We start from the raw sequence: 27,035 nt of genomic DNA, 5'->3' as shown, positions 1-27,035 counted from the left end.
TTAAAAGGCTTACTGTAGATAGATAATTCTAATAATTAGAATTGTGTTGGCCCCTAATACCGATATGATGGGCTGAGATGGACTTGTTTAAAAAATCAATTCGGGAAGTCGGATAAAAAAGAAAATAATTAAACAATAACACTGGGTCACCGATTGAGGGCAGAAAACGCACCAAATCGTGACGAATCTACCAGGAACTAAGTAGTAGAAGAAGAACGACAACAACCATGGTGACGTCATTGAGGGGAAAAAAATTACAACCAGGAAGTTAGAACCCTGGTCGACATAACACGGTGATATAAAAATCTTCACTTTTCTTGTTTTTCCACTTTTTTTTTTTTATCACAGCTTTTATGACATTGACGAATGGAGGAAGGTCACAAGACGATTCTTCGGCGCTACAGGATCAATATTGTCACTAGTTTGGAGCCATCAAGCCTCTATGACCGCCTGCTTCAGAAAGGAGTTTTCACTCAAGACATGATCGATAAAATAAAGGTAGGATAGCACTGTAGTTTAAATATTAATTAAACCTTGTGGCGAAGGATTAAAAAAAAAATTGAAGGCAGCTGATCCTCAAAGGTGTGAAAATAAATGTGTTTGTCTACTGAGAATGGGCTAACCATTTTGTCATTTTTTTTAGAGAAAATGCATATTTTTCCCAATTTTCCGATGAATACTGGTCTAAATCAAGATTTTGTTCCAAACTGACTTATAGGGGAAAGTACAGCAAAATAGTGATAGATTTGAGAAATGTTTGGCTCACGATTAATTTAATAATGAGCAAAAAACTAACGATCATTTTAATAATGTCGAAATTGTTTTCAATTAATCGATGAATTGGATGGAAAAAAAATCATTTCCATCCCTTTATTAAAAAACAGGACTTTATTTCAAATTGACCTTTGTTGCCGTTACTGGTTTGAACCGTAGCGTTTCAGAAAAAAAGCTGATCATTGTTTTCAAAAGTAAAAGCAGATGTTTGCTAATGTCTTATTTTGATTTAACACAAATAATCAGTCTGCTTTCGTGGAGGACTACAGAAATCTGAGAATATTTGCAGTGGAGAGGCTAATTTGGACAATTTAAAGTTAGACAAGGGCTCTAAACTATTAATTGAGCATCTAAACTGTTGTCAATTAATTTGGGTATCGACTAGTTGTTGATTAGTCGATAAATTGTTGCACCTATAGAATAAACTAAAATCTGAGCATAAACAGAATTTCTGCTAATCAAGTATACAGAATTAATCATTGCCTTATAATTCACCAAAATATAAATTCCTCAGACTTTATTGCAGCCATAAAACTTTTAAGTTCAAGATGACAAAAATGGAGTTTGCCCACTCTTTTTCTCAGTGGCTCATAAGTGCCGGTCCAGGGTCTTACCCCGCCCCGCCTCTTGCACGATGTCGGGCGCGATGGACGCCAAGCTCACCCGCGACCCTAACAGGATAAGTCCTGTGGGAAAACAGATGACTGGAAGAAAAAAATAAAGATGAGTGTCTATATATTCAAGTTTATCAAATCAGCGTCTGTTAACAGTGTTCAGGATCAAGACGGGACCAAGCCAGGCAACTAGCGCGGGACCTGGAGACCCGCGGGAGTCTGGCCTTCCGGCTCTTCTTGGAATGTCTTCGGGATTCAGAGCAGGACACTTTGGCGCAGCTCCTCCAAAGTGGAGCACCTGCAGGTCAGAGGTCAACCTCCAACCTCCTCATTCAGCCCGTTGTCAGGACTCTCCCACTTTGTAAGTGTGCAATTAATTACTGTATGTTTATGGTCTTAGCACTTTGTATTCACCTAGATTTATCACATAGGAAACATTTGTTGCTGCGTATTATATTATGCATGAATTTCTAATAACATAGCTAATTCTTGCTCAAATGATCTAAATTTTTAATAAGATACAGTGGAAAAACCAAGTTTAATGTTAAACACAAGCGCAGCACAAGCAGTGCTTATATTGAACATTTGTGAAGCTTTGTGATACCGGTTATAAAATCTAAATCTATTTGAATATGTTGTTGGAATTTTGATGTTCATTTTTTTGTTTTTCAACACAAAGCTTATTTAATTTAGTTTACCTAGGACGTGACATATTCATTCATTCATATTCATTTGTCAAATGATATAAACATGTTTGAGCACACCTTATATTGCATCCAATGCTGGTTTATTAGAATGAATAACAATTAAAGCATTCGGAAACTTAACATGTTTAAAAACCACTTCAACGTGTTTCCTGTGCAGCCTCAGCGGTGGATTTCCAGAAGCAATTAAAGGCTGCCCCCATTCATCCAATGCAGACTCCCGCTCCATGTAAGCTCCTCTATGTGTGACGGCTCTGGAGTTTGCGATTGGCTTCTTAACCGAACATGTGTGGGATACTTTTGCCACAGCACCGGATTCGGAAAACCTACGAGCTCAGACGCAAGTCAGAACCCGCGTGCAAGGCAGGACACGGCGAGACAGCCTTCAGGTAAGCTACAATAATTTAGTTTCAGTACATCTTGGATGTTGCGCATTAGATTGTGTGGGTGGAGGTCATATTTCTGTCAAGTGTCTGGTAAATTTCCATTAGAATTTAAGATGTGGGATTTTGGAAAAAATCTTCAAATTGGAAACTTTCCATGAGAATTATCTGGGCAACTGAGGGTAAATTACTGGAAAGGTATCATACTCAAGCAGAAATATACGTCTTTTTTTTTGTTATAAGCAGACAGCCATTCAAAATTGACCAAGCGACGGGCGTACGTTGGGATACTCATAAGTCAAGGTACGACAGTACTTGCATGAAATCGGGTTGTTTTAGTCAGGGTGCTGCTAAAAAAGTTCTCCACAACTATATTTTATCGAGCCAATCTTAAACTTTATAAATCACTGGTCTGTTCCCATTAATATCCATGGAAAGTTTCCAACTTTGGAAATTCACAAACTATACTGTGATCAGCTGGCGTACACCCATTGATGTCACGCTGACGGCATTTCCTTTTTGCACGCCAGAGCTACAAAATGGATGCCAGCCCGTGCGGACATTGCCTCATTATCAACAACGTGGATTTTGAGCCACAAAGCGAGCTGAGTAATCGCACGGGGTCCAACGTCGACTGCGACAGGTTGGAGAGACGATTCAAAGCGCTCCACTTTCTTGTGGAAGTGAGGACCAACCTCAAACAACGAGTAAGAATCCTGTTTTGTTCTTGCTTGATGCTGAAGTCGCGGGTGCGATGCTAACCGTTCTCCCCACGTTGCAGAGGATCAAACACGAGCTGTCTGATTTATCGAAGAAGGACCATTCTCCGTACGACTGCTGCGTGGTCATCATTCTGTCTCATGGGACGGAGGCAAGATGCTTTCGTATTCATAAGACCAACTGACAGTAATGTTCACCTCATCAAATAATGTGACGCTAGCCTCTTCAGTTATTAATCACTTTGGTTATGTTATGGCTACTGTATATACAGTATTTTTCACTGCTAGGGTACCACTGTTCAGTTACATTATTTGAAGTACAGTGGAACCTTATTAAAGCAAACCCCAATATAACAGATATCGGCTAAAACAACAATGTGTCCAAAAATAGTTCCCATTTGGCACTTAAACTGCCGTTGACAAAGTCTGTTAGTTCCATGTTAGTCCCCCCCCCATCCCTTAATTGCAATGCCTTTACTCAAAAGCAGCACATTTCTAATTGACAGTGCAGAAAATACTTCAGTTAGTGGTTTGGTCCATAGCAGCCGTCAGAAAATAGGCAAAAATCATTGCCTCGATTATTGTTTTTCAAAGTGAAACAAGATGTTTTCAAATTTTATGAAACACAAAGTTAATCAGTCTGCTTTCATGGAGGACGACACATCGGTACGTATAGTATCGGAGAATTTTCACGAGTACCGCTACTGTCTAGAGAGAGGTACAGTATCGTATTGGTCGGGCTGACAAACAACAATGTCGTATAATACTGCTGGAGTGAGTTTATAGTGGGTGTTTCATTTATAAATAATGCAATAATACAGAAGTAGATGGCCCACAATCCTATCTTGCTTGGGGCCTAATGGAAGGGAGGGCCGGCATACCTTTAATGAAAATACAGTGGATGTACTGCTGCTCAGTCTCTTCTGTTGTGCCTTTTTACATCTGGTTGACTTAATGGCGCCCAAATGAGTCCTTTAAATCTCACGTAAGATGCCTTTATTGCAGGTGAGTCACAACCGTTTCCCCGGTGCCGTTTATGGAGTGGACGGGCAGTATGTTCCAGTGCAGCACATCACAAACTACCTCAACGGGAAACACTGTCCCACCCTGCAGGGGAAACCCAAGCTTTTCTTCATCCAGGCTTGTGGAGGAGGTAACTAACAGTGAATGCTGGCCTGTTTGACAGCATTCAATGGTAGTCCGATGAATCATTTGCTTCCGTCATTGAGGTGAAAGAGACCGAGGCTTCGAGGTGCCGTCTGATGAGGAGGAACCGCCCAGCGGAGGAGCGGATGACCAGACGGACGCCATCCCCGCGTCCTCCAGCAGCGACTCACTGAGCACGTCTGATGAGCCCGACGCCGGCGCCACACTGCCTACGCCCAGTGATATTCTCGTGTCCTACTCTACTTTCCCGGGTACACGCCATTACATAGTTCCGAGTGATCAGAAATTGAGTGTAGCTGTTCCAGGCCACATGGGGGCAGTAGTGCACCTCGAGGGCAGATAGTTTCATCTGTGTTCGGGTCTTTATTTAAAAACATACTTAGATGTTCATATATATAAATGTTCATATATAATTTGAGATCCCCCTCCTAATGTTTTTATGACTGATTAACACCACACAGGCTACGTGTCCTGGAGGGACACTAAGTCAGGCTCTTGGTACATCGAGACGCTGGACCGCATCCTCGAGGAAAATGCTGCCACTGATGATTTGGTCACAATGTTAATGATGGTGAGCTCCTCCTCACAATGCAGGAGTAGCCATGTTTTTTTTTGTTTTGGTTTTTTTTAATTAAGTGAAGTCATTATTATATTATTCATAAACTATTTTTTTTTATTGTCTCTCTTTGTAGGTCAATCACGAAGTCTCCCAGAACTCTGCAAAAGGCATTTACAAGCAAATGCCAGGTTCCTTTAACTTCCTCCGCAAACTGCTTTACTTTCAAACCTCAACACTGGGAGAAAATTCCGCTTAACAAAAGTAAATATGCGCTAATTTTTACCCACCCCCCCAAAAAAAATATAATAACGGTAATTCCCTGAGAATTATTCTTTTTTTTTTTTTTCATATTTTGAAATAAAACATGAATAATTGAACATGTATTTTGTGTGTTTCAACAATAGATGGCAGTAATTCCTTGGGTCATACTATAAATTTGTAAATTAAGTTTGTGAGATTATATATTTTTTTGCATCATTTGCACTGTGCTGTTTAGATTTGATATTTGTTTTTATTTTTCAGTACTTTTTGTAGACGGTGTAATTATTACAGCATAAAAATGTGTTTCGGGGTAGTCTTTCGAAACTGTTCTTTCAGTGCGATGCCAGTATTTTAAAATCACATCTGCTTTTTGTATGTCACCATCCCCGCAAAAACAAGTGCTTTTTATGTGAACACAGTTTTATGGTTTAAAACCAAACTGATGGAGAATATTTGTGTTGCTTTTTTGATTTGGTTTGACGTTTTTCAAAATAGAAACTGTAAAATGCTAACTGACTAATGGTGTTCATTGATTGTAAGCACAAAAAGACATTCAGATAATAAATGTATGCTTTGTTCACAACCGTGTAAGATCACTGGTTTACTCTGCAAACAGAAGACAAAGTCAAGGTCAGATCACATTTAAGTGTCGCTAAACAAGTGTTCCGAGACCTTCGCTTACAGGTGAACTTGTGACAGTTGTGACTCACACAGCCCTGTGTTGACTCTTACCTCATTACAAAACTAGCTTTTGGATTCAAAACATACACGAGAGCAGCGCGGAACGTCCCGGGGGTAAACAAGATTGTCAGCAATAATGTGTTAATTCGTGGATCTCAAAATTGGCATAAAATGCAAAATATCGGCCGATCAGATCGGCGGAAAGCCTAGCAATTACTGTAATGCAATCATTCCTTGCAGGTTTTTGAAGGTATACAGTAAATGCCAACCTGCACAGTAAAGATAAGTCAACTAGGAAGTAGTGCATGCTCTTAGCAGTCTGACAACACCAGGTGTTGCAGTAAATAAGCATTTGGCTTCTTGGAAAAAAGGCTTTGTGCAATACTTCCTTGAGTAAGACATTCCGCAACAGCATAGCTTTCAGAGTTAGGCAAAGTTTGTTCAGAGGCTCATCTCATAATCTCACAATGCAATCTATTGTTCAACCTTTTTTCATGCATGCTGTGAATATATTGTTATTTGCCGTTACTTGTGGTGGCGGTTGAGGAACTGGAAAAAAAAAAATAGAAGCTCTGTAACATTTGAGGAGGAACAAAAAAATGAAGGTTGGAGGGTGTGGCTTTTACGTACCAGTTTGGGTAGCTGTCTTGCAGTCATTATAAAAACAAAAGATCCTCTGAGCATCTCTAGTGCCACAGACCGGATTGTGTGAAACATGCCGTCCTGCTTCAGACTCAGCGCAGCATTGTGTAAGTAAAAAAAAAAAAAAAAAAACAACTATTGGTGATTTTAGTAAGTTTGAGAATTGTGAAAAAACAACAACAAAAAAAGAGAAGTCTGTGAGTCAAAATTGAGAGTGGGTCAGTTAGGTTTTTAATGCCTCGCTCAATTTATCGTCATACCAAGATTTATCTATCTATATGCGAAGGAGATGTGTTGCGCTGCACGAAGCAAATGGCGGCCATGCCAGATAGACGGACCGGATAGAAAGACCAATGAGCACACCTTGAAGCAGTGTTTCCCAATCTGTTTTACGACAACAAAATTTCATGGCACACCACAAAAGAAAATTTAATTGCTGGCATAGATAGGTGAACAACAACAAAAAAACATTATTTGTAATAAATAAATAAATACAGATTTTGGGACCAATTAACAGAAATGTGATAGCAAAGTGGTTTGAAACTACTGCCCTATAGAAAGTTCATTAAGCAAAGTTATGTTGAGGTGGTGTTGCTCAAGGGTGTTCTGGCAAGTAAGCTGGCATTTCTCCAGCAACCAGTCTTAATTTGATTCTCGCTGTCAAAGTGTGTCTAGGTTTCTCGACACTGGTCACGGCAATTCTTTTCTTGTCGATTTTCTAACAGGAGACATCCACCCTGCGATGCCAGAAAGACAATTATGTCAAATTTGACGGTTTCGGACCCTCCACCCCCACCCAATACAGTAAAACGGGCACACTTTACAGTGGCCTTTTTTGTTGTTGGGTACCCTTTGAAGCGCTTTATACCTTTTTACATATATAGTCATATAATTTGATTCATCAAAGTTCTAAGGTTTACTTTATATTGTGTACACAATTTATAAAACGTATCGCACCGAATATTTATACCATTCACACTTAGTCCACGTTTTTTTTTTTACAATAGAGGCCTGCGCAGGACATGTTTGGGACAAGTAGAATCACTTGTCCGATCTGATTACTCGTGGAAGCTCATACGTCGGAATATAATGGTTAACCAGCGCTTTGTCGACAGACGGCGCGTTTTCTTTTGCACAAGAATAGCCTTTGGGCCATCCAGAAAAAGTGCCGCCAATTATTAATAAGTACCTTATGCTTTGGACTGGGATCACCATTGCCGGTTCAGTCCATTACCACCACATAAAAGCGCAGCTTCTTCAGCATTGACACATAACTTTCCTGTAGGTAACATCAGTCTCCTAGGTTCTCCTTGTCATCATACAAACCACAGCTTCTCCTTGTCATCATACTCAGCACCTGTCTCTTGCCACTTACGCTTGTCTTCTTTTGGCGCCGCCTCCTGGAGGTCGCGCACCACATCAACTGTTACTGCAAAGAGAAAGTCAATTCACTGATCCCGTTTAACAACATATTTTCCTTCAGCATCCATTTATTAGCCTGCTACTTTTTTCAGCACCATTAATAAATAGTAACACTCTGACCTTCAGATAACTGCAGTTCCGGCCATCAGTTCCGCAGCTTGAGCGGAGGGTTTCATAACATCATTTATGGACCAAAGCGTTGGGATTTCAGAATTTGGGTTTCCGCGATATCTTCTATGGCCTCTTGTTTACAAGGATACGACGGCACGTTAACAAAAGCAGTCGGGTTTACCTCGAATGTTACCGGATTTTCTTCCTGTATCGACTCAAAAGCTTCCCTATAAACCAAATCGACATTTTTATCATAAAACAGTGTGAGATGGAGAGGATCAATTGGAGGACGATAGGGGGCAAGAGAGTCGATCCAGGACTTCCACCGCAGGAAGGCCGAGTAAACTCCGCCTCCCTCCTTTGTTTCAGGTTTTAGTCGGGCCCAATATATGTTAGCAGTTGCTTCCGGAAGTTCATGTTGTATCATGTTCCATCCGGAGGATAACTTCTGTCCACAATTCATCATGGTCCCATCGGGGAACCGTATCGTCAGTCAAAGGCTACAAAGGATGGTAGCCCTGGTCTTGATAAGCAGATCTCTGCCCATCAGGTTCACTGGAGCCCCTCTTTTCATGAGGACAAACTGATGTTCATGCGTCTGTCCAGCAATTTCAGTCTTTAATGGTATATTCCCTTCATTCAAAATGTGAGCAAAAATGAAAAAGTGTTTATATTAGCGTTCAGCGTGAATAAATACAACAGCAGAATAAGTCTTTAAAGGAAAAGAACAAAAAAGGGGGCAGTGCATGCTCGGTCACGCACTGGCACAGGTGCAATGTACGTGTCTGTCTTGCCAGCTATTCATGATCAACTAATATTAAAAATGTAACCCTATGTCAAACTGGTCCTCATCTATTTGTCCGTGTATCTATCCATCAATCTGAACTGATGTTTGTTTTCCAGTGCTGACAGCAACATGTTTCACCCTGACAGCAGGTGACTATCAAAGTTCATGTCCAACAGTATATATATACAATACATTGACAGTACGTTACATCCATGTCGGTTTCCGCAGTTGTTGATTCTCGAGAGCGAATGACCACCTGTGATACGGACCCTTTCAACACCCATCGACTGACCTGTGGTAAGAAAAAAAAAAATCAGCCTTTGTCTTAAATAGTGCACTTCAACCTTCACTGCCTTAATTGACATCAGAAAGTTGTTTGACTTGCCCTAAGAGAACCTGACATTTAAGATGGTTCTGGTCAACCCAGAGCTTTGTAGGCTGCCACACAAGACATAATTAGCGACGAGCGATCATTTTGAGTGCAACTACAGTAGAATTTAATGCTGATTGCTGTCTCTCACTCCCAGACGAGGGAGTGATCAGCGTGGACGAGGCTTTGTACGGTCGCTCCGACTCGTTGGTCTGCTCTGAGGGAAGACCTGCGCAGGAGCTGGCTAACACGCAATGCGCTCAGGAAGGCACCTTGAGTAACATCTCGACAAGGTATGCATTGTGCTTATTTGGAACGTGCTTGTTTAGATTTAACAGTGGGTAAATGTAGGGGTATCTATTACATTACAATAAAATGCTGCATGGCATGTCACGTGGTGAGAGACTGTGATACAGAAATGTTTGTGAAGCAATGTACACATACAAAATGTATGTAAAATCTAAAATAATGTATATTATTATACTATGTACCCTAGTGGGTGGCACGGTGTCCGACTGGTTAGAGCGTCAGCCTCACAGTTCTGAGGAACTGGGTTCAATCCCCGGCCCCGCCTGTGTGGAGTTTGCATGTTCTCCCCGTGCCTGCGTGGGTTTTCTCCGGGCACTCCAATTTCCTCCCACATCCCAAAAACATGCATGAATTGGAGACTCCAAATTGCCCGTAAGTGTGAATGTGAATGGTTGTTTGTTTGTATGTGCCCTGCGATTGGCTGGCGACCGGTTCAGGGTGTACCCTGCCTCCTGCCCGATGACAGCTGGGATAGGCTCCAGCAGCCCGCGACCCTAGTGAGGATAATTGGTAGAGACAATAGATGGATGGATGGATAATTTGCCTTTGTGTTTCTTCTGCCTGGTGACACTTTTATTATTGCGTCTGCAGATGCAATGGCAAAAAATCCTGTGAAGTGAACACGGCGACTTTCCGCAATCCTGATCCCTGTTCTGGCATCTTAAAATATTTGGAGACCAATTTCACCTGCTTTCCTGCAAGTATGTCACCTTTGTGCAATTGTGTGTGTTGTCAACAATGTTTCTGATTTAATAGCTAATGTTTTGAATTTACCCAAACAGTTACTGTGGTGGCGTGCGAAGGCTCTTTGGCACAATTGTTCTGTGGTAAGATTTACCTTTTTTTCCCATGTTGAATTCTTGTATATTACAAGCATTATAAGATAGATTCTATTTTATTGTGTGAATGCTGAAGGCATCCGATTCACACCGTTCCAAATTCAACATATTCCAAATATTCATGTGAAGTGTGCTTGTATGTTTCTAAGGGAAATATTACCCACATTTCCCACAATTCCACATTTTACACCCAAATATTTCCCATTCATTTCTATTGAGATTCCACAATTCCCATTTCAGGTTTCAAACGTTCAGTCATTCAGAACTTCTTCAAAACACATTCCCACATTCTCACAATACCCACATTCCTCTCAATTCTACCTTGTTTCCTCCCGCTTCTACATATCTTGGTCCAGTCAAACCATTCCAACGACAGAATGGTTCCCACATTCCTCACATTACCCACATTCTACACTGTGCACCACTGAAATACCCGCATTTTTTGCCACAATAAGACAAATTCTACATTTTTAGCTACAGTTTCCTTATTTCTCAACAGATTTGCACCGTTCCTACTTCTACGTGTTCAACTTATTCCACTTCATTCAATATCATTTCACATTATTCAACATCATTCTAAATCATTCAATAAGATTCAATAACATTCCACATGATTTCTACCAGCGTTTCAGCATTCACACGCAATTTCTCCAGAAATTGCACTTTCTAGATATTAATGCTCTCTCTCTTGAATACGTATTTAGATGTTTTGATTGCCCACATTTCCATCACCAACCTTCTTTCCCTCATCTTGTTGCCAGATGTAGGACAAGTTATTTTCATCTACGGTGCTGACTACGGACGCCGCGACCAGTCCACATGCATATTCGGAAGGCCTCAGGAGCAGATACAAAATACAGAATGCCTGCTCCCAAGTGACATTGTGGCCAACACGTACGGTGGCACTCTTGGGGGAAGAAATCACAACCTGTTCTCATGAGAATTTAGTGAGGTTTTGTAATGGGTAGAAAACAGACAGCGTTTATGTGACTGGGTACGTTTTGACTGCAGGTGGCACAGTTAGCATGTCTGCGCCACAGTCAAGAGGGTTTGAATTTATGCTCAGGCATTCCTGTGTGGAGTTTGCTTGTTGATCACAAGTTTTGACTGACTAGTCCTGTCACACCCGACCCATTTTATCAGTGGGGTGCACGGGGGAGGCTCAGCTCAGTGGTAGTGGGGCACTGGCCCCCCACTAGAACCGCCACTCTCTACATACCCCGCCTCTGGCCCAAAGTCAGCTGGGATAGGCTCCGGCTCATCCTCGCCCCTGAGCATGCTAAACAGTGGAAAATAGATGGATGGATAGCAGGTCCGGTCTCCCTATTATTATAGTTTTTAAATTATTTCATGACTTCCACGAATATCGTATGTTTAGCACCGCAATAAGCCGATTTCTTCTGCATTCATAGGTGCAATGGGAAAAACAACTGTACGATCCTAGCCACCAACGGTGTGTTTGGAGACCCCTGTAGAGGGACTTACAAGTACTTGGAGGTTGCCTACACATGTGAATGTAAGTAGTTGGTAGCCTATTCAGCATCTTGAGCTATATCTTGCTTGAGGAGAAGAAAACAAGGCTGTAATTATTTCTTTTATTAACAATTGCATTCATTATTATTCAACCACCTTAAAAAATATTTATTGTAATGTGCAGGAATTTTTCTAGTTGTAATGTTGTACAGTAGTTGAAAGCGGCCATGCATGAAAGATTTTGCAAATGTACTCAGGTGATTGAAGAATTTTTACCACAACTGTATATAATTGACTAATTCTCAAAGGAGATGTTTCTTAAAATGTAATTTTACTTATTTATACACCAAGTTATTCCAAACAGCCCCCCCCCCCTTGTTTACATTAACTATTAACTGAGTGACTTTTGTGCTTTTTGCAGATCCGATCAGCCAACCCTCACATGTTCATTAACAAACATGGACTGCCACTTTATCTTGATGCATTTCCAATATACAATAATAAATGTAAGTGCAGGTTATTTGTAGTTAACCAACATCACTGTGTACTCGTATCGAAAATAAAACTTTAAATGATGCCCTAATAAAGACATTTGGATGCATGGATTGAGGAGTGACAATTTGATTGGTTCAAAGCAGCCTTTTCCAACCTTTTTAAGCCAAACACCCCGACAGAGTTGGCAGAGTTTTCCACAATGCACAGTTAAAAAAAATACACTTCTTCACCCTTTTCTTTTCTTCTCCTCCTTCGTGATATGTAAAAGCACGTTTTGCATAGTGGCATGTAATTAGATCCCACATAGAAGAGGGCAAAGCCTCTCAAGCAGCAGCTGAAAGGCAGTTTGGGCAGGCACGTGCACAGACATTTTTGAGGCAGGTGCTCAAGCTATATAAAAAACAAAAAGAAAAAAAAAACGCAAACATTTTTTTTCATATAATAAGAAAAAAAACTGAACAGTAGTATGTATTTATCATGTATTTATTTCTGTTAACACAATCAATAATACAACTATAAACAAAAGAGGTGAAGGAAAAGGAGAAAAGGGCTTTTTTTTCTTAATTGCTATTCATCCATTTATTTTCCACTGGTTAGCAGTGGATAAAAGTCTACATATCCCTGTTCAAATGACAGTGGGTGACCACTGGCCCACCAGACAGGGCTGGCTGGCACATTAGGCAATATAGGCAAATGCAAAGAGCGCCGTGGCCTGCAGGGGGCGCTTCAAAATCCAGAGGGGTGTGTGGGGGGTTGATCAATATACAGGTAACTTAAAACTATACTTACTATTAACACTTAATGTGAAAAAGCAAACTTCAAAAGTTTTATTTCAAATATTAAATTAAATAACCTGGGTTTCTCAATATTTGTGTTGTAGTTCCTGGTTTTATACAACACAGTTCAAACTAGATGTTTACATACACTATATAAAGACACTTTCCTTACTGACATGAAATAAGACTAAACTTCTCCTATTTTAGGTCAATTAGGATTACCAAAATTATTTCTATTTGCCAGATTGCTGAGGATTTTTCTAAGATAAGTTCTTCTTTAATTTCTTCAAAGTCCAAAGTTTATACATTTCATTAGTATTTGGTGCCTTAAAACTGTATGACTGATCAAACATTTTGGATATCCTTCAACAAGAATTTCTCCTGACAAAACTCATAACTGATCCAACTTTGTAGTTTTCCCACAATGAGGAAATGTGCATTGTTTCAGTAGCAATAGTGGATACAGGAAACTGGGGGGAAAGAAAAAATTGCTTGGAATCACAGCAAGTCATCCAGGTCCTGAAGGAGCGAAGCAGCCTCAGGCCACCATGTTTGGCTCTTGGTGTGTTCCATTTCGGAATGCTGTTACATTTACACCAGATGTAACGAGATATACCCCTTCCAAATGGTTCAACCTACGTCTCGTTAGTCCACAGAACTCCCCCAATAGTCTTGAGAATCATTCAGGGGTTTTTTTTTTTTTTTTTTTTTCAAACATACAGCAAACCTTTGATCTTTTTTGGTTAGCAATGTTTTTTGCCATGGATGCCATTTTTGCCCAGTCTCGTTCCTATTGAGTCACAAACCCTAACCTTAACTGAGGCAAGGAAGACTTGCACTTTTGTTGTCCTGGGTTTCCTTTGTGACCTGAATGAGTCATCGCTGTGCTCAAGTGTCATTTTTGGAGGCAAGTAAAGACATTTACTCCGCGTCGCCATCGTGCACCGTATATTTGAATCCAAAAGCTACTTTATTTTTTAGCATTGTCACGTGTCTTTTGACGTAGCACTGTAAATATCTGATGGCCAATGAAGTTATTTAAAAAAAAAAAAAAAAACTGTCGGCGGTGTGGGGCAGACAACACGTAATGCCCGGATCAGAGTACAAGACAAATTTGCTCTTTCGAGATTGCACTATGTCAGACTACTGCAATAAAATCCCGCTTTTTACAATCATTTATCAGCTTTATCTTGTCAACTCAAATGCGACCGGATACACTCGTTACCGTGGCGACGACAACAAGAGTGGATCACGCCGACTGTAATATGAGGACAAAATGGGGAAAAACGTGTGTTGGTGGTCACCGGTGCTCAGGACAGGAGAGGACCTTCGTTTAAGGCTAGCTTGAAGTATGTTCACGCACTATTAATACGATACGGCTCGCACGCAGGCAACAAAACGTTATGTAGCCTAGCAAGCTAGTGGTAGCACGAACGGTTGGACGTAAACATGCCGCCGTTCTGTCGAATCATGCTCTAACGTTTCGGTATGGGTGAAGTAATTTAATTAAAAATAAAGTCATTTAATTACAGTAAGTTAGCACTCATTATTTCTGTCATGTAATGTTGGTTTGACCTGACTGATTAGAATACACGATCTGACTAGAGCAGTGATTTCCAACCTTTATGGAGCCAAGGAACATATTTTACAATTGAAAAATCTCACGGCACACCAACAAAGAAAAATGTCACAAAAGGTGGATGCATTAATTACAATTGTCACTCAAGCACATTCTAGGGCAGAGAGAAGTCAGACATTTCGATAACTGGAAGAGGAAGTTTTTTCCTCATTTGTACCTTTAAGTCACATAATATTTTTATTGCATGTAATTACCAAATGATTTGTAGTGTTAATATGTGAAAATATTTTCCTGTAAAAACTTGATAATCATATAAAAATGTTGTACAGGACCAGCTAGCTAAAAGAAACATTTAAGCTAACTCTACCACCATAGCACAGTTAGCTAAAAACTTTGAAATGTCATTATCATCACGTCATTACATCACAAGATTAATCAATTTTTAATCAATATGTCATTGTGGCAGTAATGACATTTCTCTAGGGTAGCTGACAAAAAGACCAAATAAAAAAAAAAAAAAATCTTAAATCAATACATATGGACATGAACAGATTCTGACTCGTAGAAAGATGACAATAAAGGTAAGGTAGGTATATATTGTGTTTTTGACATTTTATTTTTGAGAAAAACGAAAATCAAAAGTGCCCGAAATCAAATAAACACCCACATGGCGACTTATGTCTCCTGGAAACTATCCGGGGTTGCTGGTGAGTGAATCGGTTGTCACCTTGTCTGCCGCAGTCTCAAGAGACATCTTCTTGGTGAGAACACAAGCAATATTTTGTCTGAGTCGCCAGGATTCAGTCTTGAGAGTCACGCCGATATCGCCGCCAGTGAGAACGGGGTCTCGAATTGTCCGTAGGTATGTATGGTTGTTTGAATAGTAGCTCAAGGTCTACTCTGGCGCTTGCTCCAGCTAACCCTCTCCAGTGAGCAAAAGTTGTTGTGGAAAGTGGATATTTTTTATGATTATTTTTTTTAAATAAATGCATACAACTGATTTCTGAGAAACTATAAACGGGCACTGCATGGACCAAAGATCCTACTACATTTTGGCTTAAAGTGCAGATTGAGTAATTGTTGGTGTTGTAGTTAATTTACCAGGGACACGTTGGGACAGCTGCCCAGAATATCCAGTAGTTTCCAGACTGTGGCAATTGTTTTTTTTAATGCACTATCGCCACCTTCAGGAGTGGAACAGTATTGCAGTGTTAGATGGAAAGGTTTGATTAGTTTTTTTATGGGTAAATTAAGGCCTGATCCCCCAATTCGTTTTATTCATCGTGAAATATTTAAAACGGCAGTTTTTCTTCTGCTCTCACAGGTGCAATGGAAAAAAAAAACCTGCACGATCACAGGAGACCCTTGTAAAGGCACTTACAAGTACTTGGAGGTTGCTTACACATGTACATGTAAGTAGTTTACCTACTTTGCATCTCGTGCGAATTCCTATTGTAGAAATGCTTTTTATTTAATTTGGTGGTATTCACCAAGGCGGCACGGTGGCTGACTGGTTAGAGCGTCAGCCTCACAGTTCTGAGGTCTGGGGTTCAATCCCCGGCCCCGCCTGTGTGGAGTTTGCATGTTCTCCCCGTGCCTGCGTGGGTTTTCTCCGGGCACTCCGGTTTCCTCCCACATCCCAAAAACATGCATTAATTGGAGACTCTAAATTGCCCGTAGGCGTGACTGTGAGTGCGAATGGTTGTTTGTTTCTATGTGCCCTGCGATTGGCTGGCAACCAGTTCAGGGTGTACCCCGCCTCCTGCCCGATGACAGCTGGGATAGGCTCCGGCATGCCCGCGACCCTAGTGAGGAGAAGCGGCTCAGAAAATGGATGGATGGATGGATGGATGGATGGGTATTCACCAATTGCAAATTATTTGTAAAGGTTACAAACAAGGTCAATGCAACTATTACCAGGCTCTTTTTTTTTTGTTTTTTTTTAAGTTGTGCAGTTGCACTGTATAAAGTACTAGAAGAGTACCGTGATACCCTATGCTGTCAAAATTTGTTTGTAGTACTAAAGCACACATTTTTTACCATGCTACATATCAAACAGAATCTGCTAGCTTCTCTCTAACATCATTTGAAAAGCCATAGAAGGGCTAACAGAAATTGGAATCAGTGTTGCAGTACTGAAACCTGAACTGCTACCTTAGCAAAATTGGAGCCCCCAGCTCCAGACCTGCATTTACTCATCCATTCTCAAGACTCATTTCTGTAAATAGCCCGTAGGTGTGCATAGAATAGATTTTATTTGGGGGGAAAATGGCTTAATGTACAAATTTAGTGTCTGAACAGCATTTTATCTATACTACAGAATAAGGGATTTTAATATCCTCCACTTCTATATTTAGAATTTAAAAAACATCCATCCATTTTCTGAACCGCTTCTCCTCACTAGGGTCGCGGGCGTACTGGAGCCTATCCCAGCTGTCATCGGGCAGGAGGCGGGGTACACCCTGAACTGGTTGCCAGCCAATCGCAGGACACATACAAGCAAACAACCATTCGCACTCACAGTCACACCTACGGGCAATTTAGAGTTTCCAATTGATGCATGTTTTTGGGATGTGGGAGGAAACCGGAGTGCCCGTAGAAAACCCACGCAGGCACGGGGAGAACATGCAAACTCCACACAGGCGGGGCCCGGGTCCTCAGAACTGTGAGGGTGATGCTCTAACCAGTCGGCCACCGTGCCGCCCACTGTTGTACAATGCTGCTTATTTAAAATAGTGTAGAATACTAAATGTCAATTGAACATTTTGTTTGTTTTTTCAAATGGTATACTTTCTTTAATTGTATGTCACCATCCCCGCAAAAACAAGTGCTTTTTATGTGAACACAGTTTTATGGTTTAAAACCAAACTGATGGAGAATATTTTTGTTGCTTTTTTTATTTGGTTTGACATTTTTCAAAATAGAAACTGTAAAATGATAACTGACTAATGGTGTTCATTGATTGTAAGCACAAAAAGACATTCAGAAAATAAATGTATGCTTTGTTCACAACCGTGTAAGCTCACTGGTTTACTCTGCAAACAAAAGAACCAGTGCGACAAAGTCAAGGTCAGATCACATTTAAGTGTCGCTAAACAAGTGTTCCGTGACCTTCGCTTACAGATAAACTTGTGACAGTTGTGACTCACACAGCCCTGTGTTACCTCTTACCTCATTACAAAAAAACTCTTGCATTCAAAACAATGAGCAACTGGAGCACTGCTGGTATCCTTGTATCCCCTGGTGCCCTCGGAAGGGTTAAAATTTATTATTATTATTGTTTTTAAAGAAGTTGGGAAAAAAATTCCAGATCCTGGCACTCAGTGGGATAACTTTAATTTATTAGGGCTCAGCGATTAAAAAAACATATGTCGGCCCACTGGCGTTCATCGGGGTTTTGGCAACAAACAATGCCGTGCAAATATAATTATAGTGCCATTGAAAACAAGTGTGTCCCTCAGGTGTGGGCTTGACGATTGCACAATTTCTGTCCATCATCATCACAGTCAGTAGCAGTTAAAACAAGGCAAAAAGATCTTCAGCAAGACAAAAAAAAGAAAATGATCTAAACATTGGAAAATTTTGTAGCCTGTGCCACCAATATGCATTTATTCCCCTTGAAAACTATTTGCTAAAATAAATCGTCAATAATATTAGTGGCACGTATCATAATTCCTGGCAAGGGACTATGGACAGCCACATAAAAAACAACGAAAAGCAGATTAATTATTATTGTCAGAATTATTATGAGTATTGCACTCATGACTATGACCGTGTACAATTGCAATTGCACAAATATTAACATGCCAAAGAATGAATGTATTACAAATTATTATATTATATATGAATAATTATTACAATATTTACTTTGCACTGACATTACAACTATGCGCCATATAAAGTGAACATTTTGAAATAGGCAGCAGTCCCCCAACTTTTTAGCGCCACTGACCGTTTTCACGTGGAAACATATTTTGAAGAGCGGGGGCCTAGAAACAAATGTTTAAAAATATCACTGACCTTAAGCAAGTCTTAATCACATCGACTGTCCTACCAGGGAAAATAACATTTTAGACCACTTCTATACTACGCAAAATAACGTGCCATACCTCGTACAGCCGTGGGCTCGTCTGATTACTGCTTAATTCACTTAATACCAACATACAGGCAAAAACTTAAATGCGCAAAACCTATGGTGAAAACAGTGAAAAAGTGGACCAACGAAGCAAAGCTAGAAATTCAAAGCTGTCTAGACTGCACAGACTGGAGTATCTTTGAAAATTCACCTTGCAGCATGAATGAATATACGGACACTGTCACATCCTATAGCAGTTTCTGTGAAGAGGTGTGTGTACCAAAACAGATATTTTGCACGTTCAGTAACAACAAGCCGTGGTTCACTGCCTAACTTAAGCAACTTCGTCAAGCTAAGGAGGATGCATATCGAAGTGGGGACAGGGCCCTGTATAATCGCGCTAGAAACCAGCTGACTTAAAGAAATTAACATTGCAAAGAGAAACTATGCAGCAAAGTTGGAAAAACAGCTTAGCGCTAAGGACTCTAAATCAGTCTGGCATGCCTTACAATCGCTAACCAATTACAAGCGACGAGCCCCCCAAGCTGAGAACAAAAGTAGACTAGCCGACAACTTGAACACCTTCTACTGCAGATTTGAAAAGGACATTTTCACACCCCACACCCACCCGGCTGCACCACCGACCACCATCACACCTCTGACTTTTGCGTTGACCATCCACGACTGTAGAGATGGTTGTGGACTTCAGGAGGCATCCTTCGCCACAGCTGCCCCTCACGCTGTCCAACTGCCTTGTGTCAACCGTCGAGACTTTCAAGTTCCTGGGAATTACAGTCTCTCAGGACCTGAAGTGGCCGATCAACATCAACTCCGTCCTCAAAAAGGTCCAGCAGAGGATGTACTTCCTGCGGCTTCTGAGGAAGGACGGCCTGCCACGGGAGCTGCTGAGGCAGTTCTACACAGCGGTCATCGAATCAGTCTTGTGTTCTTCCATCACAGCCTGGTTTGGTGCTGCTACAAAAAAGGACACATTCCGACTGCAACAGACAATCAAAACTGCTGAAAAGATTGTCAGTACCCCCCTACCCACTCTTGAGGACTTGCACGCTGCCAGAACTACGACAAGAGTGTGCAAAATCCTCTTGGACCCGCCACATCCTGGTCATCAGCTCTTCCAGCTCCTTGCCTCAGGTAGGCGCTATTGAACAATGCAAACTAAAACTAGCAGACATTCCAACAGCTTCTTCCCTCTTGCAATCAACTTCTTAAACACCTAACCTACAATTCCATTGCAACATGCTGCCAATTTTCTGTCTTGAGTTTGTTGTCACCTTTCTGTGGGGCCAATTATATATTACTCGTGCACTCACTGTAGTACTCTCGCCACGCTGCACTATTTGCATATCTGTTGTTGACCAATACTGGCCACTCATGTGCCTGGGTAGCATCTGCACCATTTGCACAATCGACTGAGTAGTATCTGCAACATTTGCACAATCAACATTGTCCCAGATTATCGCACTACTAGCCACTTTAAACTGCATACATTTCTGGAAGTCTCGGCGCCCTTTGCACAATGGTTATTGCACCGGACTATTGCTCTATTAGTCATTGAACCTGCTCTAATTGCAAGATGACTCTGCATCCTTTCTGCACAATTGTACCGGCATAACCAGATAGCAACCTTTTATTGCTCAGTGACTGTTTTATCAATGTCATTATTTGTCAGTATTGTCAAATACTACTGTCTGTAGTCGTACTAGAGCGGCTCCAACTACCGGAGACAAATTCCTTGTGAGTTTTTGACATGCTTGGCAAATGATGATGATTCTGATTCTGATAATTAGTCATTTATACTGTATGCCTCTGCATCGTGCTTAGCCACGACAGCTAGCCAGCCACAGCTTCAGAGCTGCCCGCGAAACGTAGTCACGACACACGACAGTTCAAAAAATAAACCAGCTTTTGGATTCAAAACATACACGACAGCAGCGCGGAACGTCCCGGGGGTAAACAAGATTGTCAGCAATAATGTGTTAATTCGTGGATCTCAAAATTGGCATAAAATGCAAAATATCGGCCGATCAGATCGGCGGAAAGCCTAGCAATTACTGTAATGCAATCATTCCTTGCAGGTTTTTGAAGGTATACAGTAAATGCCAACCTGCACAGTAAAGATAAGTCAACTAGGAAGTAGTGCATGCTCTTAGCAGTCTGACAACACCAGGTGTTGCAGTAAATAAGCATTTGGCTTTTTGGAATAAAGGCTTTGTGCAATACTTCCTTGAGGAAGACATTCCGCAACAGCATAGCTTTCAGAGTTAGGCAAAGTTTGTTCAGAGGCTCATCTCATAATCTCACAATGCAATCTATTGTTCAACCTTATTTTTTCATGCATTCTGTATTCACAGCATATTGTTCTTTGCCGTTACTTGTGGTGGCGGTTGAGGAACTGGGAAAAAAAAATAGAAGCTCTGTAACATTTGAGGAGGAGCAAAAAAATGAAGGTTGGAGTGTGTGGCTTTTACGTACCAGTTTGGCTGGATGTCTTGCAGTCATTATAAAAACATGATCCTCTGAGCATCTCTAGTGCCACAGACCGGATTGTGTGAAACATGCCGTCCTGCTTCAGACTCAGCGCAGCATTGTGTAAGTAAAAAAAAAAAAAAAAACTATTGTTGATTTTAGTAAGTATTAGAATTGTGAAAAAAAAAAAAAAAAAAAAAGAGAAGTCTGTGTGAGTCAAAATTGAGAGTGGGTCAGTTAGGTTTTTAATGCCTCGCTCAATTTATCGTCATACCAAGATTTATCTATCTATATGCGAAGGAGATGTGTTGCGGTGCACGAAGCAAATGGCGGCCATGCCAGATAGACGGACCGGATAGATAGACCAATGAGCACACCTTAAAGCAGTGTTTCCCAATCTGTTTTACGTTAACAAAATTTCATGGCACACCACAAAAGAAAATTTAATTGCTGGCATAGATAGGTGAACAACAACAAAAAAACATTATTTGTAATAAATAAATACAGATTTTGGGACCAATCAACAGAAATGTGATAGCAAAGTGGTTTGAAACTACTGCCCTATAGAAAGTTCATTAAGCAAAGTTATGTTGAGGTGGTGTTGCTCAAGGGTGTTCTGGCAAGTAAGCTGGCATTTCTCCAGCAACCAGTCTTAATTTGATTCTCGCTGTCAAAGTGTGTCTAGGTTTCTCGACACTGGTCACGGCAATTCTTTTCTTGTCGATTTTCTAACAGGAGACATCCACCCTGCGATGCCAGAAAGACAATTATGTCAAATTTGACGGTTTCGGACCCTCCACCCTCACCCAATACAGTAAAACGGGCACACTTTACAGTGGCCTTTTTTGTTGTTGTTGGCAGCCTATGTCACACCTGTGTAACAAATGCTGTCTATTCAGAATTTTCATCTGCCACACCTGAGAGGTGGATATACTATCTCGGCAAAGGAGAAGTGCTCACTGACACAGAAACAGATTTAGGAACAATATTTGAGGATTTGTGTGTGTGTGTGTAAGTAGAAAGTCTTCAATGTTTTCGTCCAGCTTGTTCAAAATGTGAGCAAAAATGAAAAAGTATTGATATTAGCGTTCAGTGTGAATAAATACAACAGCAGAATAAGTCTTTAAAGAAAAAGAACAAAAAAGGGGGCAGTGCATGCTCGGTCACGCACTGGCACAGGTGCAATGTACGTGTCTGTCTTGCCAGCTATTCATGATCAACTAATATTAAAAATGTAAGCCCATGTCAAACTGGTCCTCATTTGTCCGTGTATCTATCCATCAATCTGAACTGATGTTTGTTTTCCAGTGCTCATCATCCTGACAGCAGGTGACTATCAAAGTTCATGTCCAACAGTATATATATACAATACATTGACAGTACGTTACATCCATGTCGGTTTCCGCAGTTGTTTATTCTCGAGAGCGAGCGACCACCTGTGATTCGGACCCTTTGAACGTCCATCGCCTGACCTGTGGTAAGAAAAAAAAAAAAAAAACAGCCTTTGTCTTAAATAGTGCACTTCAACCTTCACTGCCTTAATTGACATCACAAAGTTGTTTGACTTGCCCTAAGAGAACCTGACATTTCAGATGGTTCTGGTCAACCCAGAGCTTTGTAGGGTTCCACACAAGACATAATTAGCGACGAGCGATCATTTTGAGTGCAACTACAGTAGAATTTAATGCTGATTGCTGTCTCTCACTCCCAGAAGAGGGAGTGATCAGCGTGGACGAGGCTTTGTACGGTCGCTCCGACTCGATGGTCTGCTCTGAGGGAAGACCTGCGCAGGAGCTGGCTAACACGCAATGTGCTCAGGAAGGCACCTTGAGAAGCATCTTGGCAAGGTATCCATTTTGCTTATTTGGAACGTGCTTGTTTAGATTTAACAGTGGATTAATGTAGGGGTATCTATTACATTACAATAACATGCTGCATGGCATGTCACGTGGTGAGAGACTGTGATACAGAAACGTTTGTGAAGCAATGTACACATACAAAATGTATGTAAAATCTAAAATAATGTATATTATTATACTATGTACCCTAGTGGGTGGCACGGTGGCTCTAAATTGCCCGTAAGTGTGAATGTGAGTGCGAATGGTTGTTTGTTTGTATGTGCCCTGCGATTGGCTGGCAACCAGTTCAGGGTGTACCCCGCCTCCTGCCCGATGACAGCTGGGATAGGCTCCAGCAGCCCGCGACCCTAGTGGGGATAATTGGTAGAGACAATAGATGGATGGATGGATAATTTGCCTTTGCGTTTCTTCTGCCGGGTGACACTTTTATTATTGCGTCTGCAGATGCAATGGCAAAAAATCCTGTGAAGTGAACACGGCGACTTTCCGCAATCCTGATCCCTGTTCTGGCATCTTAAAATATTTGGAGACCAATTTCACCTGCTTTCCTGCAAGTATGTCACCTTTGTGCAATTGTGTGGGTTGTCAACAATGTTTCTGATTTAATAGCTAATGTTTTGAATTTACCCAAACAGTTACTGTGGTGGCGTGCGAAGGCTCTTTGGCACAATTGTTCTGTGGTAAGATTTACCTTTTTTTCCCATGTTGAATTATTGTATATTACAAGCATTATAAGATAGATTCTATTTTATTGTGTGAATGCTGAAGGCATCCGATTCACACCGTTCCAAATTCAACATATTCCAAATATTCATGTGAAGTGTGCTTGTATGTTTCTAAGGGAAATATTACCCACATTTCCCACAATTCCACATTTTACACCCAAATATTTCCCATTCATTTCTATTGAGACACTCAACGAAAATTTTTCCCACAATTCCCATTTCAGGTTTCAAACGTTCAGTCATTCAGAACTTCTTCAAAACACATTCCCACATTCTCACAATACCCACATTCCTCTCAATTCTACCTTGTTTCCTCCCGCTTCTACATATCTTGGTCCAGTCAAACCATTCCAACGACAGAATGGTTTCCACATTCCTCACATTACCCACATTCTACACTGCGCACCACTGAAATACCCGCATTTTTTGCCACAATAAGACAAATTCTACATTTTTAGCTACAGTTTCCTTATTTCTCAACAGATTTGCACCGTTCCTACTTCTACGTGTTCACCTCATTCCACATTATTCAACATCATTTCACATTATTCAACATCATTCTAAATCATTCAATAAGATTCAATAACATTCCACATGATTTCTACCAGCGTTTCAGCATTCACACGCAATTTCTCCAGAAATTGCACTTTCTAGATATAAATGCTCTCTCTCTTGAATACGTATTTAGATGTTTTGATTGCCCACATTTCCATCACCAACCTTCTTTCCCTCATCTTGTTGCCAGATGTAGGACAAGTTATTTTCATCTACGGTGCTGACTACGGACGCCGCGACCAGTCCACATGCATATTCGGAAGGCCTCAGGAGCAGATAGAAAATACAGAATGCCTGCTCCCAAGTGACATTGTGGCCAACACGTACGGTGGCACTCCTGGGGGAAGAAATCACAACCTGTTCTCATGAGAATTTAGTGAGGTTTTGTAATGGGTAGAAAACAGACAGCGTTTATGTGACTGGGTATGTTTTGACTGCAGGTGGCACAGTTAGCATGTCTGCGGCACAGTCAAGAGGGTTTGAATTTATGCTCTGGCATTCCTGTGTGGAGTTTGCTTGTTGAACACAAGTTTTGACTGACTAGTCCTGTCACACCCGACCCATTTTATCAGTGGGGTGCACGGGGGAGGCTCAGCTCAGTGGTAGGGGGGCACTGGACCCCCACTAGAACCGCCACTCTCTACATACCCCGCCTCTGGCCCAAAGTCAGCTGGGATAGGCTCCGGCTCACCCTCGCCCCTGAGCATGCTAAACAGTGGAAAATAGATGGATGGATAGCAGGTCCGGTCTCCCTAATATTATAGTTTTTAAATTATTTCATGACTTCCACGAATATCGTATGTTTAGCACCGCAATAAGCCGATTTCTTCTGCATTCATAGGTGCAATGGGAAAAACAACTGTACGATCCCAGCCACCAACGGTGTGTTTGGAGACCCCTGTAGAGGGACTTACAAGTACTTGGAGGTTGCCTACACATGTGAATGTAAGTAGTTGGTAGCCTATTCAGCATCTTGAGCTATATCTTGCTTGAGGAGAAGAAAACAAGGCTGTAATTATTTCTTTTATTAACAATTGCATTCATTATTATTCAACCACCTTAAAAAATATTTATTGTAATGTGCAGGAATTTTTCTAGTTGTAATGTTGTACAGTAGTTGAAAGCGGCCATGCATGAAAGATTTTGCAAATGTACTCAGGTGATTGAAGAATTTTTACCACAACTGTATATAATTGACTAATTCTCAAAGGAGATGTTTCTTAAAATGTAATTTTACTTATTTATACACCAAGTTATTCCAAACAGCCCCCCCCCCCCTTGTTTACATTAACTATTAACTGAGTGACTTTTGTGCTTTTTGCAGATCCGATCAGCCAACCCTCACATGTTCATTAACAAACATGGACTGCCACTTTATCTTGATGCATTTCCAATATACAATAATAAATGTAAGTGCAGGTTATTTGTAGTTAACCAACATCACTGTGTACTCGTATCGAAAATAAAACTTTAAATGATGCCCTAATAAAGACATTTGGATGCATGGATTGAGGAGTGACAATTTGATTGGTTCAAAGCAGCCTTTTCCAACCTTTTTAAGCCAAACACCCCGACAGAGTTGGCAGAGTTTTCCGCAATGCACAGTTAAAAAAAATACACTTCTTCACCCTTTTCTTTTCTTCTCCTCCTTCGTGATATGTAAAAGCACGTTTTGCATAGTGGCATGTAATTAGATCCCACATAGAAGAGGGCAAAGCCTCTCAAGCAGCAGCTGAAAGGCAGTTTGGGCAGGCACGTGCACAGACATTTTTGGGGGAGGTGCTCAAGCTATGTAAAAAAGAAAAAAAAAACTGAACAGTAGTATGTATTTATCATGTATTTATTTCTGTTAACACAATCAATAATACAACTATTCACAAAAGAGGTGAAGGAAAAGGAGAAAAGGGCTTTTTTACCTTAATTGCTATCCATCCATTTATTTTCCACTGGTTAGCAGTGGATAAAAGTCTACATATCCCTGTTCAAATGACAGTGGGTGACCACTGGCCCACCAGACAGGGCTGGCTGGCACATTAGGCAATATAGGCAAATGCAAAGAGCGCCGTGGCCTGCAGGGGGCGCTTCAAAATCCAGAGGGGTGTGTGGGGGGGGGGGTGATCAATATACAGGTAACTTAAAACTATACTTACTATTAACACTTAAAAAAACTAGTAAACTAGTAAAAAAGTAAACTTCAAAAGTTTTACTTCAAATATTAAAATTAAATAACCTGGGTTTCTCATTATTTTTGTTGTAGTTGCTGGTGTTATACAATACAGTTCAAACCAGATGTTTACATACACTATATAAAGACACTTTCCTTACTGACATGAAATAAGACTAAACTTTTCCTGTTTTAGGTCAATTAGGATTACCAAAATTATTTCTATTTGCCAGATTGCTGAGGATTTTTTGAAGACAATTTCTTCATTACTTTCTTCAAAGTCCAAAGTTTATACATTTCATTAGTATTTGGCGCCTTTAAACTGTATGACTGATCAAACATTTTGGATATCCTTCAACAACCTTCTCGATAGTTGACAAGAATTTTGGCCCATTCCTCCTGACAAAACTCATAACTGATCCAACTTTGTTGTGTTCCCACAATGGGGAAATGTGCATTGTTTCAGTAGCAATAGTGGATACAGGAAACTGGGGGGAAAGAAAAA

At 40.8% G+C, this 27,035-nt stretch overlaps 2 protein-coding genes across 2 annotated transcripts; both read left to right on the top strand.

Moving 5' to 3' along the window:
- Window positions 1–223: 223 nt before the first annotated feature.
- Window positions 224–5,764, top strand: casp9 (caspase 9, apoptosis-related cysteine peptidase). The gene is made up of 10 exons (XM_061769314.1): window positions 224–498; window positions 1,545–1,749; window positions 2,253–2,321; window positions 2,402–2,481; window positions 3,006–3,182; window positions 3,257–3,346; window positions 4,200–4,347; window positions 4,424–4,612; window positions 4,823–4,932; window positions 5,054–5,764. The coding sequence occupies exons 1-10, from the start codon at window positions 367–369 to the stop codon at window positions 5,174–5,176; spliced, it is 1,323 nt and encodes a 440-aa protein (XP_061625298.1). The 5' UTR covers window positions 224–366; the 3' UTR covers window positions 5,177–5,764.
- Window positions 5,765–6,462: 698 nt separating this feature from the next.
- Window positions 6,463–25,831, top strand: LOC133465388 (rhamnose-binding lectin-like). The gene is made up of 16 exons (XM_061748143.1): window positions 6,463–6,611; window positions 8,941–8,973; window positions 9,053–9,121; window positions 9,352–9,487; window positions 10,095–10,204; window positions 10,286–10,330; window positions 11,104–11,236; window positions 11,755–11,858; window positions 22,536–22,556; window positions 22,636–22,704; window positions 22,939–23,074; window positions 23,531–23,640; window positions 23,722–23,766; window positions 24,557–24,689; window positions 25,208–25,311; window positions 25,691–25,831. The coding sequence occupies exons 1-16, from the start codon at window positions 6,578–6,580 to the stop codon at window positions 25,720–25,722; spliced, it is 1,314 nt and encodes a 437-aa protein (XP_061604127.1). The 5' UTR covers window positions 6,463–6,577; the 3' UTR covers window positions 25,723–25,831.
- The last annotated feature ends 1,204 nt before the right edge of the window (window positions 25,832–27,035 follow it).

This window comes from Phyllopteryx taeniolatus, chromosome 1 (assembly GCF_024500385.1).
Source record: "Phyllopteryx taeniolatus isolate TA_2022b chromosome 1, UOR_Ptae_1.2, whole genome shotgun sequence".
NCBI classification, from domain to species: Eukaryota; Metazoa; Chordata; class Actinopteri; order Syngnathiformes; family Syngnathidae; genus Phyllopteryx; species Phyllopteryx taeniolatus.
Note: the sequence above shows the minus strand (reverse complement) of the source record. Positions and strands in the feature narration are given on the sequence as shown.

Excerpts from the sequence above, each read along its gene's own strand:
- casp9 (XM_061769314.1), top strand. The coding sequence starts at position 367 with ATGGAGGAAGGTCACAAGACGATTCTTCGGCGCTACAGGATCAATATT. Across the intron at positions 1,750-2,252 it reads TGTCAGGACTCTCCCACTTT|CCTCAGCGGTGGATTTCCAG; the intron begins GTAAGTGTGCAA and ends TTTCCTGTGCAG. Across the intron at positions 2,482-3,005 it reads CACGGCGAGACAGCCTTCAG|AGCTACAAAATGGATGCCAG; the intron begins GTAAGCTACAAT and ends TTTGCACGCCAG.
- LOC133465388 (XM_061748143.1), top strand. The coding sequence starts at position 6,578 with ATGCCGTCCTGCTTCAGACTCAGCGCAGCATTGT. Across the intron at positions 22,705-22,938 it reads CGTCCATCGCCTGACCTGTG|AAGAGGGAGTGATCAGCGTG; the intron begins GTAAGAAAAAAA and ends TCTCACTCCCAG. Across the intron at positions 25,312-25,690 it reads GGTTGCCTACACATGTGAAT|ATCCGATCAGCCAACCCTCA; the intron begins GTAAGTAGTTGG and ends TGCTTTTTGCAG.